The sequence below is a fragment of the Coregonus lavaretus genome, assembly GCF_964263955.1.
Source record: "Coregonus lavaretus genome assembly, chromosome: 21".
Lineage (NCBI taxonomy): Eukaryota > Metazoa > Chordata > Actinopteri > Salmoniformes > Salmonidae > Coregonus > Coregonus lavaretus.
The window spans coordinates 42,466,556-42,478,388 of record NC_140008.1 but is presented as its reverse complement, the minus strand read 5'-3'; the positions used below and the strand labels follow the sequence as shown (position 1 = coordinate 42,478,388).

General features: G+C 45.2%; 1 protein-coding gene across 4 annotated transcripts in view; it reads right to left on the bottom strand.

Moving 5' to 3' along the window:
• Positions 1–652: 652 nt before the first annotated feature.
• pik3r3b (phosphoinositide-3-kinase, regulatory subunit 3b (gamma)) overlaps positions 653–11,833 on the bottom strand; it is a 362,415-nt gene continuing 351,234 nt past the window's right edge. For all 4 annotated transcript variants that reach the window (XM_084186117.1, XM_084186118.1, XM_084186119.1 and 1 more), the window contains 8 exons: positions 10,598–10,696; positions 10,086–10,266; positions 8,759–8,884; positions 7,991–8,133; positions 7,543–7,719; positions 7,109–7,183; positions 6,677–6,850; positions 653–4,897 (listed from right to left, as the gene is read on the bottom strand). In XM_084186117.1, the coding sequence (XP_084042243.1) occupies positions 4,684–4,897; positions 6,677–6,850; positions 7,109–7,183; positions 7,543–7,719; positions 7,991–8,133; positions 8,759–8,884; positions 10,086–10,266; positions 10,598–10,696 (1,189 nt within the window). In that variant the 3' untranslated portion in view covers positions 653–4,683. The remainder of the gene's footprint in view (positions 4,898–6,676; positions 6,851–7,108; positions 7,184–7,542; positions 7,720–7,990; positions 8,134–8,758; positions 8,885–10,085; positions 10,267–10,597; positions 10,697–11,833) is intronic.

Here is an 11,833-nt window from a genome sequence, read left to right as displayed (position 1 = left end):
CACACTAATCTCAGACAAAACATCTCTCTCACGCATCACTCCTCTGTCCCTGACCCCTAACCTCTGACCCTTGACAGAAAAAGAAAGGAATATTGCATGCATTCTGGAGTGAAAGAACTTAAGGAAAACCTGCTTTCTTTCCAGCAGAAGAACGACAATCACTTCTTCTCTTCTTAAGACAAACCACTAGACACAAAATGAAAGTGTATTGGTCTTATTCCCTTCTTTCCAAAGCTGAGAGGGAGAGAGAGCAAGCATAACTCTGACTGGATCAATATGTGCAAATATATGACTGTGTTGTGAGAAAACAAGAGGAGACAGACCCTGGGAGTGTTTTTGGTGAAGTAAGAGGTCTTTCACGAATTTAACAAAACTCAAATAAAAGAGGAACCACACCAATGGCACACATATTATAGACCAATAAAGCCACTCACATCATTGGTGCAGAGACTTGCTAAACCATCAAAATAAAACCCGGGCATATGAATGAATCTGCCATATCTCTCAGCACTTTCAGAACAGTGAAAACTATCGGTCTAATTTGAATAGACAAAAGACTGAGAGGTGATATGAGTGGCAAACTATCCTCCTTAACCACACTGCTTGGTGAGGACATCCAAATGTTCTTTGGTATAGATCCTATACCCCAAGGAACACCTATCCCCAATAATTAATTGTATTAATTAAAATTATTATACTTCATAATAATTACCTTTATTGATAATTATCTACATCATTATCACTAACAGGGGATTATACTGTATGGTACACACTCACTCACTCTGACTACATCTAGCTACTGTACCATATTAACTTCTGAGTTCTTCTGCAAACAAGGCAATGGAAATAATATGTAACATGGAAACAAACATCCCTTTCAAACTATCAACATCTAAAGGCTAAAAATAAAGTCAAATGAAAGCTTTGGTCTCAATGCCAGAGGGAAAAAAGTAGTGGAACAACAACTAAATCACAAACAAAAATAGTATGTGTTCTTTTAGCATCATAGATTAGTATGAGAAATGCTTTGTCTCACAGTGGAAAATAACAACTGTAGATGAGACAGTCACACTATGTCTGCGTCTGAAATGGCACACTATTCCCTAGGCACTATATAGGGAATAGGGCACCATTTTGGATGCACCCTGTCTTCTCGAAAGAGTGATGTGTGCAATATCAGACAAGCCCTCATCGACAAACATAATCTTAGTATATTTCTGAGAAAGTTTACAAAGCACCTCCTTCCCTCCTTGCAAAGAAGATTCATTTGATTTCTGTTTCTGTGACATAGACATGTATAGTTATATATATTTAAAAGTCAACCCAGTCCTGCTCACCATAGAAAAACAAAACAGATATTTTCTTTAATATATGCATATTTCTATTAAAAGACATTCAACAGTGAGCAATGCAATAGTTCAAGTAAAAGAGTTAGGGCCCTATAGGGCTCCTAGTAAAAAACGAACCAAAAGTCAACAAAAGAACAACCTTCAAACCACGGTGGAGGATAAGGAAGGAGAGGAGACTGAAGTGAAGATAGACAGGCTCTAGAGCTACCTCAGTGGACAAACCTAACAGAGCAGGGCTACTGAGGTCGAAAGACACCATTAGAACCAGGTAGACACCATTATAATTAATGACATAGCTTACTGTCTGGGTGTTGTTTACCAGTCCAGAGATTAAAGAGGGTTTTGTTATGAAACTGTTATGTAGCAAAAGGGTAGCCTAGCATCCCGCCTGAGGGTCCTTGCCAAAAAGAAAACAGGGACGAGGAGACACACAAACAAACTTCCATCTAGCAGAACTGCCTGATCCAGTTTTACATTCAACATAACCTCTAACCCCCTTCCCTCCGCCAGTACACCATATCACACCCCACTACACTCCATACAGAAGAGCTGAACCTCACCTTAACCCTAACAGCTGTTACTAGGCAGATCAGAACATACAGACCAGGGAGAGACTGAATAAGGGAGAACCCATCTCTTCAGAGGGAGTGTGTCACACCTTCTCCCTCCTCCTCCCTTGCATGTGTTCCCTATCAAGCGCTTTCAGCACTGACTGTGTCCTAGTGACCCCTCCACCCCCACTGCCTCATCTGGCTTATCTTAGTGCACTACTCCAAGGGGTGGGGGTGTATGTTAGATAAAGATGATTCGCTCAAGGGTATGGCGTCGTTGTGGAGGAGATACAGGGGAGATAGCTACTCGGTGGGCAGGCGGCGTAGAGGCCTGGTTTTTACAAGGCTGTATCATTCACTCATTCATTCACCATGATGATTCCACTTCACCACCACCACACAGCTAGATAACGTGACCTTAACTTTCCTCCTCCCACTCACACACACTGAGCACTGGTTCTCACTGGTGTGACCCCATACACTTTACTGATTTCCACTGGTAGTTCAGTAAAGACTCCAGACGATATACAGGTGCTGTCTGACTTTGTAACAAGTGCTTAGTCCTGTTTTCAAAGTATGACAAGAGAGCTACTTATTTGTGTAACTCTAAATCTGTTAGATCAATTTTGGTAGTCAACCTCACTGGAGTAGTGTCTTTACCCCAATTGTGCCAAAACATTTGTCCAGTAAGGTGCAGAAATTTGGAGGGGGCTCGCTCCTCATAGTCATAGACAAGGGCTGAGTGTGTCTGATTAAAAACCGCTGTCTTTGTTCTACTCCAGGGTCACTAAATCACCCCTCTGCTGCAGCACTACCCTCTCCTGTCAACAAAGGCCTTAAATATGGCCTAAGATTAACAGGTAGGGAGGGGACAACTGTCTGGGAGACAGGACCCCAGGGACACTCAGAGATGGAAGAGGAAGTGAAACAACCCACTCGCTGTTTTTTTCTGGTTCAATGAAAGTCAATTAACTAAGTAGACCAGAAATTGACAATTTATTTTCAATGGTAAATAGTTCACTCAGGCTATCTTCATTTATCCACCATATTTGACCTCACTGGCCCATTGTCTGTCTCAGAGGCTGCTGGTTAGATAGGCAGCAAGGAGAGCCAATGGTAAAACAGTAGCCAAACAACAGCCAATCAGAATAGAGAGTTTCATATCAGGAAGTAGAGGTGACTGAATAGACTGGAAAATTGCACATTGTGGTTTGTCATTTTGTCAATATTTATTGTGCGATGTTATAATCTTTTATTTTCAACAGAAATGTTTCCACTGGTCATAAAGTCAAGCACTGGGTAAGAAGTTTGAGTGAAACACAAACAAAAGAAAAAAAGGAAAAAAATAAAAACAACATATCTTCAAAAGCTTCACTGTGCACTTTGATTATCTCTCCTGCGAGTCTGGCTGGAAGCTGGGTTCGTTCAGCTCTCCGGGTGACTGCTAACCTAAATAATCATAATACAATGTTGGATTGCACTTTCTTCAAGTTTTTATCATCAGCAAAAGCATTCGTCTTCAACTTGAAACTCCCCCCCTCCCTACCTGCTTCGTGTACACTAAAACAGTTCAAAGCCTATTATCTCAAAGGTTCCGTAACCAATACATAAAGTCCCCGTTTGTTTTAAACAGACATTAGCATATACTACACATAATCTTTTGTTTAAAACAAACGTGTTTCAGGTTCTAAGGTAGTTTGTTTCTCCTAAGTTTTGGGATTTGGTGTCAAACCGTACGGTGCAGCCTTGGCTGGGCTCTCCTCTTAGATAAGTGCTTCTAACTCGACCGTGACCGCCATCTAGATGGTCAAACCCACCGACCGTCTCCGTCTGTGCGTACCATCCCCTCAGAGCTTATAGTGCACGAGCACTGGGCCCAAACTCTGTTTTATGTGTGGTATTAAACAAAGCAAGCACTCTCTTTCCTCTTCTCCATTCATACAGACTAATAAAAACACAATGGACTTTTTTTCTGCCCATGCCAACTTTGGTCTCTATAGGTGACTATAACAACATGACTTTACCATAACTTACAATGTGTCAAAGGAAATAGGATCCAGCCAAGCAAGAAAACAAACTCACTCTCCATCTACAGTTAGTATAAAAGCAAGCTTTTTTTCTTCTTTTAAGAGTACAAAACCTTTTTATCTCGCTTGTGGCCCCTTTCGACTCTTCCCTCCCTTTTATTCTCCCTCCCCCCAAACCTTCAGCAGCAGTCTATATGGAGGGACACTGAACAACTGTCTTTCGTCTGTTATGCTACATTATTTTTGCTTCTCATACGGAGAGGGACAGAGAACATACACTCGACATCATCATAATCATCATCTCTTGCATTTAGCAGACAAGCTGTAAACAAAATAAATTGTCCAAATGAAAAAATAAAGAAAGAAAATAATAATTTGGGGGACAGGAAACAAAGCCTTAAAATTGAGCGTTTTCATGTTATTGTTTTTCTGTAAAAGAGTCCTGGCTGGAGTTTAGGCTGCAGCGGGGTCACCTGAAACTCGGCTCTTCTCTTTTCCTTACGTTTTTTCACATTCACAAACATTTATAACTTCCTTGTGCAAATCAAGCAGTCTTTAGAAAGAATGCCCTCCAATTGTTCTAGTAAAAATATATATAACTCCAAGGTGGCTGACGTGTGTGTTGCAGCAAGTGTTTCTGTATTTGTTTCTTTCGTTTTTTTTATCTCAGGTTTTTTCTCAGGTTCTGGGTACAAGTTTGTACCCCCCACCCCGTCCCCTCATCCCTCCTGGGGCTGGGTAGGAGGGGGGGGGGGCTCATCTCCGTGGGGCAGGGCCGGAGGATGAGGGCATCTGTGCGTAGACTGGGTAGGCCAGGCGCACGTTGAGCGAGTCGTTGTGCTGGACCAGGGAGGTCTGGTGGTAGTGCAGGACCAGGTCTTTCAGAGAGCTGTACAGGTTGTAGGGCTCAGCGAAGCCGTAGCCCCTCTGCGTGCTGTAAATCACACAGTGCTTCACCTCACCCTCCACACTGTAGAGAGAGGAGAGGAGGTGTTAATACTAGCCTAACACACAATGAAAACAAAGCAGTTGGACATGGACACATACTTGCGACTGCTTATAGAGTGCCTTCGGAAAATACGTTACAGCCTTATTCTAAAATTGATTAAATAAAACATTTTCCTCATCTATCTACACACAATACCCCATAATGACAAAGCGAAAACAGGTTTTTAGAAATGTTTGTACATTTGTAATAATAACAATTTACGTAAGTATTCAGACCCTTTACTATGAGAATCGAAATTGAGCTCAGGCGCATCCTGTTTCCATTGATCATTCTTGAGATGTTTCTACAACTTGATTGGAGTCCACCTGTGGTAAATTCAATTGATTGGACATGATATAAGGTCCCACAGATGATGTGCATGTCAGAGCAAAAACCAAGCCATGAGGTGAAAGGAATTGTCCGCAGAGCTCCGAGACAGGATTGTCTCGAGGCACAGATCTGGGGAAGGGTACCAAAACATTTCTGCAGCATTGAAGGTCCCCAAGAACACTGTGGCCTCCATCATTCTTAAATGGAAGAAGTTTGGAACCACCAAGACTCTTCCTAGAGCTGGCCGCCCCGCCAAACTGAGCAATCAGGAGGTGACCAAGAACCAGATGGTCACTCTGACATAGCTCTAGAGTTTCTCTGTGGAGATGGGAGAACCTTCCAGAAGGACAACCATCTCTGCAGCACTCCACCAATCAGGCCATTGTGGTAGAGTGGCCAGATGGAAGCCACTCCTCAGTAAAAGGCACATGACAACCCGCTTGCAGTTTGCCAAAAGGCACCTAATGGACTCTCAGACCATGAGAAACAAGATTCTCTGGTCTGATGAAACCAAGATTAAACTCTTTGGCCTGAATGCCAAGCGTCACGTCTGGAGGAAACCTGAAACCATCCCTACGGTGAAGCATGGTGGTGGCAGCATCATGCTGTGTGGATGTCTTTCAGCGGCAGGAACTGGGAGACTAGTCAGGATCGAGGGAAAGATGAACGGAGCAAAGTACAGAGAGATCCTTGATGGAAACCTGCTCCAGAGCGCTCAGGACCTCTGGCGCGAAGGTTCACCTTCCAACAGGACAACAATCCTAAGCACACAGCCAAGACAACGCAGGAGTGGCTTCGGGACAAGTCTCTGAATGTCCTTGAGTGGCCCAGCCAGAGCCCGGACTTGAACCCGATCTAACATCTCTGGAGAGACCTGAAAATAGCTGTGCAGCGACGCTCCCCATCCAATCTGACAGAGCTTGAGGGGATCTGCAGAGAAGAATGGTAGAAACTCCACAAATATAGGTGTGCCAAGCTTGTAGTGTCATACCCAAGAAGACTCAAGGCTATAATCGCTGCCAAAGGTGCTTCAACAAAGTACTGAGTAAAGGGTCTGAATACTTATGTAAATGTGATATTTCAGTTGTTTTATTTTTTGTAAATGTACAAACATTTCTAAAAACCAGTTTTTGCTCTGTCATGATGGGGTATTGTGTGTAGATTGATGAGATTTTTATTTTATTTTATCCATTTTAGAATAAGGCTGTAACATAACAAAATGTGGAAAAAGGGAAGGGGTCTGTATATTCTCCGACGGCACTGTATAAGAGCAGTTTTTGACACACTCACAGAGGATTATTGAACTACCACAACTTAGCAAGACTTACCATGGCATATCATCATCGCAGAGACTCAATCAGTAGTACATATTGAGACACTTACACTACGGAACATGCTTATCTTATTGATAGTATATACTTGAGTACTTACACTACGGAACATGCGTAGCAGCCCTTCTTGCTGCTCTCCCTAATGAGGAAGGCTCCGTCAGGTTTGCCCAGTAGAAGGTCTTCAGACTGGGTTCTGTTCAGGTCTCCTACAAACCAGCTCTTCTCATCATAGTGGGGCAGGTTCTCATCCTCCTCCGTACTCACAAAGTACCCTCTACACACACAGGAGACAGGGGAGCGAGATAAGCATAGGGTTTAGCAGAGATTCATTTGAGATGATGCATTTATGGTGTAGCCAACATATAAAATGAGAACGATTTCCTCAAATCTATATCCCTCAAACATGAATATAGTGATGAGACTATTGTGAATGAGCAAAGCCAATGTCAAGTCTATTGCTCCAGTATGTCCATGCTACAGATAGAGTGAGCCTTGCAGTGCGAGGCTGGGAGGCCGTGCTCTGAACACTTACTCATCTGTGTTCTCGTTCTTGATCCCCAGCCAGTCGTTAATTCGTTTCTGTCGCACTCCTTTGTGATTGAGCCAGCTGCAGAGAGAGAGAGAGAATGAAAAGAGAGGAGAAATGACTACAAACATCGAGTTAAAGCCCTTCTTTCATTATGCACATCATTCCTCCATTGAACAGAACAGACGACAAAAGGTATTGAATTAGTAGCACTCGCACAACCCTTCTGAATTAATCTGTGTATAGAAACGAGGCAGACCTGGTAATGCTATTACAGGCTTCCTAGAAGCCATGGCCTTTCTCTCCCCAGGCAGCCCAGAGACTTCCCTATAGAGAGCCTGCTGTAGCTAAGAGGAAACACAAGCTTGTAATATGGCAGCTCTCCAGTTAACCCCGTACGAACTCCACGTTTACCCCTTGCGGTCTGGGTTACTACTTACACAAGGTATTGGTCCCTGATCTTGCGGAGCTGGATGAGGTCAGGTTTGAGGCTGTTCATCTTCTTGTCTGTCTCTCTGTTGTCCAGAGCCTGGGTCTTCAGGTCCTGCTCCAGACGAATCTTACTGTCGTGGATCTCACCTAGACGAGACTTAAGCTTCTCATAGTTCATCATGATCCTATAGGACAGAGAGGGAGCGGAGGGGAGGAGGAGGAGAGGGGGAGGATGGGTCAGGATACTGCATCCTTTATGTATACTACTGCGCTACTATTACCATTATTCATAACTATTTCCATCACCCCCACAACCTAACATCCTGTTAAACACTTAAGGTCAATCTAGACACCACACTCTTTAATGTACACAAACATGACTTTGCCTGATGACAAATAGAGTGTATTCCATTTGGAGCAGGTCTGAGCCAATAAAAAAAAACGTCCACTGCATACCTCTCGATCTCCTTGTCGTTGCCCTCCCGGCGGAAGCGCTCAATGTACTCTTTGCTGTAGCGCTCCTGCGTGTGACACTGCTCCTCAAAGATCTTGATGGTCTCGTTGAAGGCCTCGATGGCCGTCCTCTTCATCTGAATCTCCTGAGAGGGTTTACAAAGACATCAGGGCTATTAGTCCTCCACTCATCAGCCTGATAATGGTGTAATCTTCTAACGAATAAAGTCTATATCTATCTGTCTCGATTTATCAGCCAGGCACAGTCATATACACCTGGCAGTACACTGGTTGGCTGGATGTCCTTTGGGTGGTGGACCATTCTTGATACACAAGGGACACTGTTGAGCGTAAAAACCCAGCAGCGTTGACACAAACCGGTGCACATGGCACCTACTACCATACCCCGTTCAAAGCCACTTACATGTTTCACCCTCTGAATGGCACACATACACAATACATGTCTCCATTGTCTCAAGGATTAAAAATCCTTCTTTAACCTGTCTCCTCCCCTTCATCTACACTGATTGAAGTGGATTTAACAAGTGACATCAATAAGGGTTCATAACTTTCACATGGATTCACCGGGTCAGTCTATGTCATGGAAAGAGCAAGTGTTCTTAAAGTTGTGTACACTCAGTGTAGCTGTTCCTTTCCTGATTAAAATAGAACATAGCTAGCTACTAGGTCTGTATTGGGTTTGGTGATGCAGGTGCAGGGTAGGTGTGTGTGGTATGATGGGCTAACAGTGTAGTGTGGTGTGTACGGTACCTGTGAGGTCTTGGTGTACTCCTCATAAAGCCGGTCATACTCCTTGCTCTTCTCCTGGTATTGATTGTGATATTCCTGGAGCTTCTTCCCCACCGCGTCAATGTTGTCCTCTTTCACCAGCTGATCCTGAGAGAAAGGAAGAGAAAGAAAGAAAGAGAGAGCGTATTAGAGGGAGATACATTGATATTAAGTGCAGAGAGCGAGAGAGAGAGAGAGAGAGAGAGAGAGAGAGCGAGCGAGAGAGAGAGAGCGAGAGAGAGAGAGAGGACAGGAGTTGGGGATTAACCTGTCTGATTGTGCATACAGAGGGAGGCTTCCTGATTAATTCAGGACCCATGATTTGGCATGGGTCCTCAGATCCTCAAAAAGTTATACAACTGCACCATCGAGAGCATCCTGACTGGTTGCATCACCGCCTGGTATGGCAACTGCTCGGCCTCCGACCACAAGGCACTACAGAGGCTAGTGCGTACAGCCTAGTACATCACTATGGCCAAGCTTCCTGCCATCCAGAGCCTCTATACCAGGCGGTGTCTGAGGAAGGCCCTAAAAATTGCCAACGACTCCAGCCACCCTAGTCACGGCAAGCGGTACCGGAGCGCCAAGTCTAGGTCCAAAAGGCTTCTTAACAGCTTCTACCCCCAAGCTATAAGACTCCTGAACAGCTAATCAAATGGCTACCCGGACTATTTGCATTGTGACAAATAAAATTTGATGATGCCTTTATCTAGGTGCTTGGGGGGGGGATAATTATAAATGCAGGGACGGCCTTTTGACATGGAAGATGCATCTAATTATTTAGGGAGCTGTGCATTGCAGCACACAGCGGAGGAGAGAGAGAGAGAGAGAGAGAGAGAGAGAGAGCGAGAGAGCGAGAGAGCGAGAGAGCGAGAGAGCGAGAGAGCGAGAGAGAGAGAGAGAGAGAGAGAGAGAGAGAGAGAGAGAGAGAGAGAGAGAGAGAGAGAGAGAGAGAGAGAGAGAGAGAGAGAGAGAGAGAGGAATAAGCAGGGTAATATTTCACCATGCTGTAAATCCTGCTGTATAGGCACTTTGCCTGGGAAGGAAGGGAACAACCCCCAGGACTACTCATTAGATAGACTGGGGATGCACAGGAGAGGAGGAGCAGGGGAGGAAGAGGAGGACGGGAGGAAGATAGTTGTCGAAGAGGAAGAGTAAGAGGGAGCAAGAGGTGCAGAGAGAGAAAGAAAGAACGACGAAGAGGACAGAGTAAAGGAAGAGGACAGAGAGAAGAACACGAGGAGAGCAGAGAGAAAAAGAGGGAGGAAAAAGAAGTGGGCAGTAGATAGATGGGAGTGTGTGTGTGTACCTGCTGGTAGCGTGAGATGGGGTACATGAGTTTGACGTCTAGCTTGGTGTTGTACTGGGCCAGAGACTCATGTCTGTAGTGACTAATCAGCTCCACCACAGAACCAAATGTCAGGGGGTCGGAGAAACCATACTTCCCATCCCGGTGGTAGATTTTGATCAACTTGTTGTTCCCCCCTTTCCTACAGAGAAGAAAAGGACAGAGAGAGAGGATGCATGTATGAAATAGGGCTTTCTAGAACCATTTGGACTATCAATTAATTCATAGATTATACATTTTAATAATATCTTTAACGAGTACTACCTCATAAAAAAACCTTCCTACGGTAAATAAACTCTTGAGTGAAGTGTCCCAGGCCTTACCTCACTGTTAGTGTGTAGTGTGGTAACCTACCTCAGTGTTAGTGTGTAGTGTGGTAACCTACCTCAGTGTTAGTGTGTAGTGTTAGTGTGTAGTGTGGTAACCTACCTCAGTGTTAGTGTGTAGTGTTAGTGTGTAGTGTGGTAACCTACCTCAGTGTTAGTGTGTAGTCGCCCTGCATTTTGGTGGAGGCATCCCGAACCAAGAAGGTCCCGTCAGGCATGTCTCTCAGCTTATCATTCACCTCTTCCCTGAAGAGAGGGATGGAGAGGGGGATGGAGAGAGGGATGGAGAGAGAGACAGAGAGAGAGAGAGAGAGAAACAGAGAGAGAAACAGAGAGAGATAGAGAGAGAGAGAGAGAGAGACAGAGAGAGAGAGAGAGAGAGAGAGAGAGAGAGAGAGAGAGAGAGAGAGAGAGAGAGAGAGAGAGAGAGAGAGAGAGAGAGAGAGAGAGAGAGAGAGAGAGAGAGAGAGAGAGAGAGAGAGAGAGAGAGAGGTTACACATCTGAGGCAGTGGCCAGATGACATTTACAAGAAAGGCTGCAACTTAGTTATGGCAGGTAATATACACTTTACCCTCCCTTCCTCCCTCCCTCAACACATTGGTGTCCTTGAGACAGGAGAGACAGGCACACATCGGTATCGGTGTGTGTGTGTGTGTGTGTGTGTGTGTGTGTGTGTGTGTGTGTGTGAGAACAGGCTGCGGGCAGAGGCAGTGGCCCGTGTCCCTCCTGTCAGCTGAAATGGTCTGGACAATGGAGACATGTTGGGATGGTTTACCTTAAGATGACCCACACACACACATGTCCTAAATGGCTCCAGTCTGTATGTCTGTAGCCTATATCCCAGACAGGCTTTAGGGGCTTTCCTGTCTGTCTCCCGAGCAGCTTGCTCACCCTCCCTCCCCTCGTCTGTCTGTCTGTGTGTCTGGGCCAGTGTGGGCAGTAAGCCTCGTCATGCTGAGAAAGCAGGCTCCCACCTCCAGTCAGCTGACCTCTCCATGGCCGTCTCTGGGACGGCAGGGGTTAACTTCAGCCTGCCGGAGCAGCTGGGGCCCTGTGTGTGTGTGTGTGTGTGTGTGTGTAGAGGGGAGCTGGGGCAGTGTGTGGAGTTGATTTGACATGACACAGCGCTGCTCGAACACTGCTGCCCCAGGCTTAGATGAGGAGGGGAAGGGCGGGGTGGGGGGGGCTCATTTACTGCCAAATTCCCTAAACCCCCTCCTAACTATGCACCCTGGGTAACTTTCAGTTTTATGTGTGTGAGTGTGTGTCTGTGTGTGTGTGTGTGTTTCTGTGTGTTTCTGTCTGTGTGTGTGTGTGTGTGTGTGTGTGTGTGTGTGTGTGTGTGTGTGTGTGTGTGTGTGTGTGTGTGTGTGTAATGCATT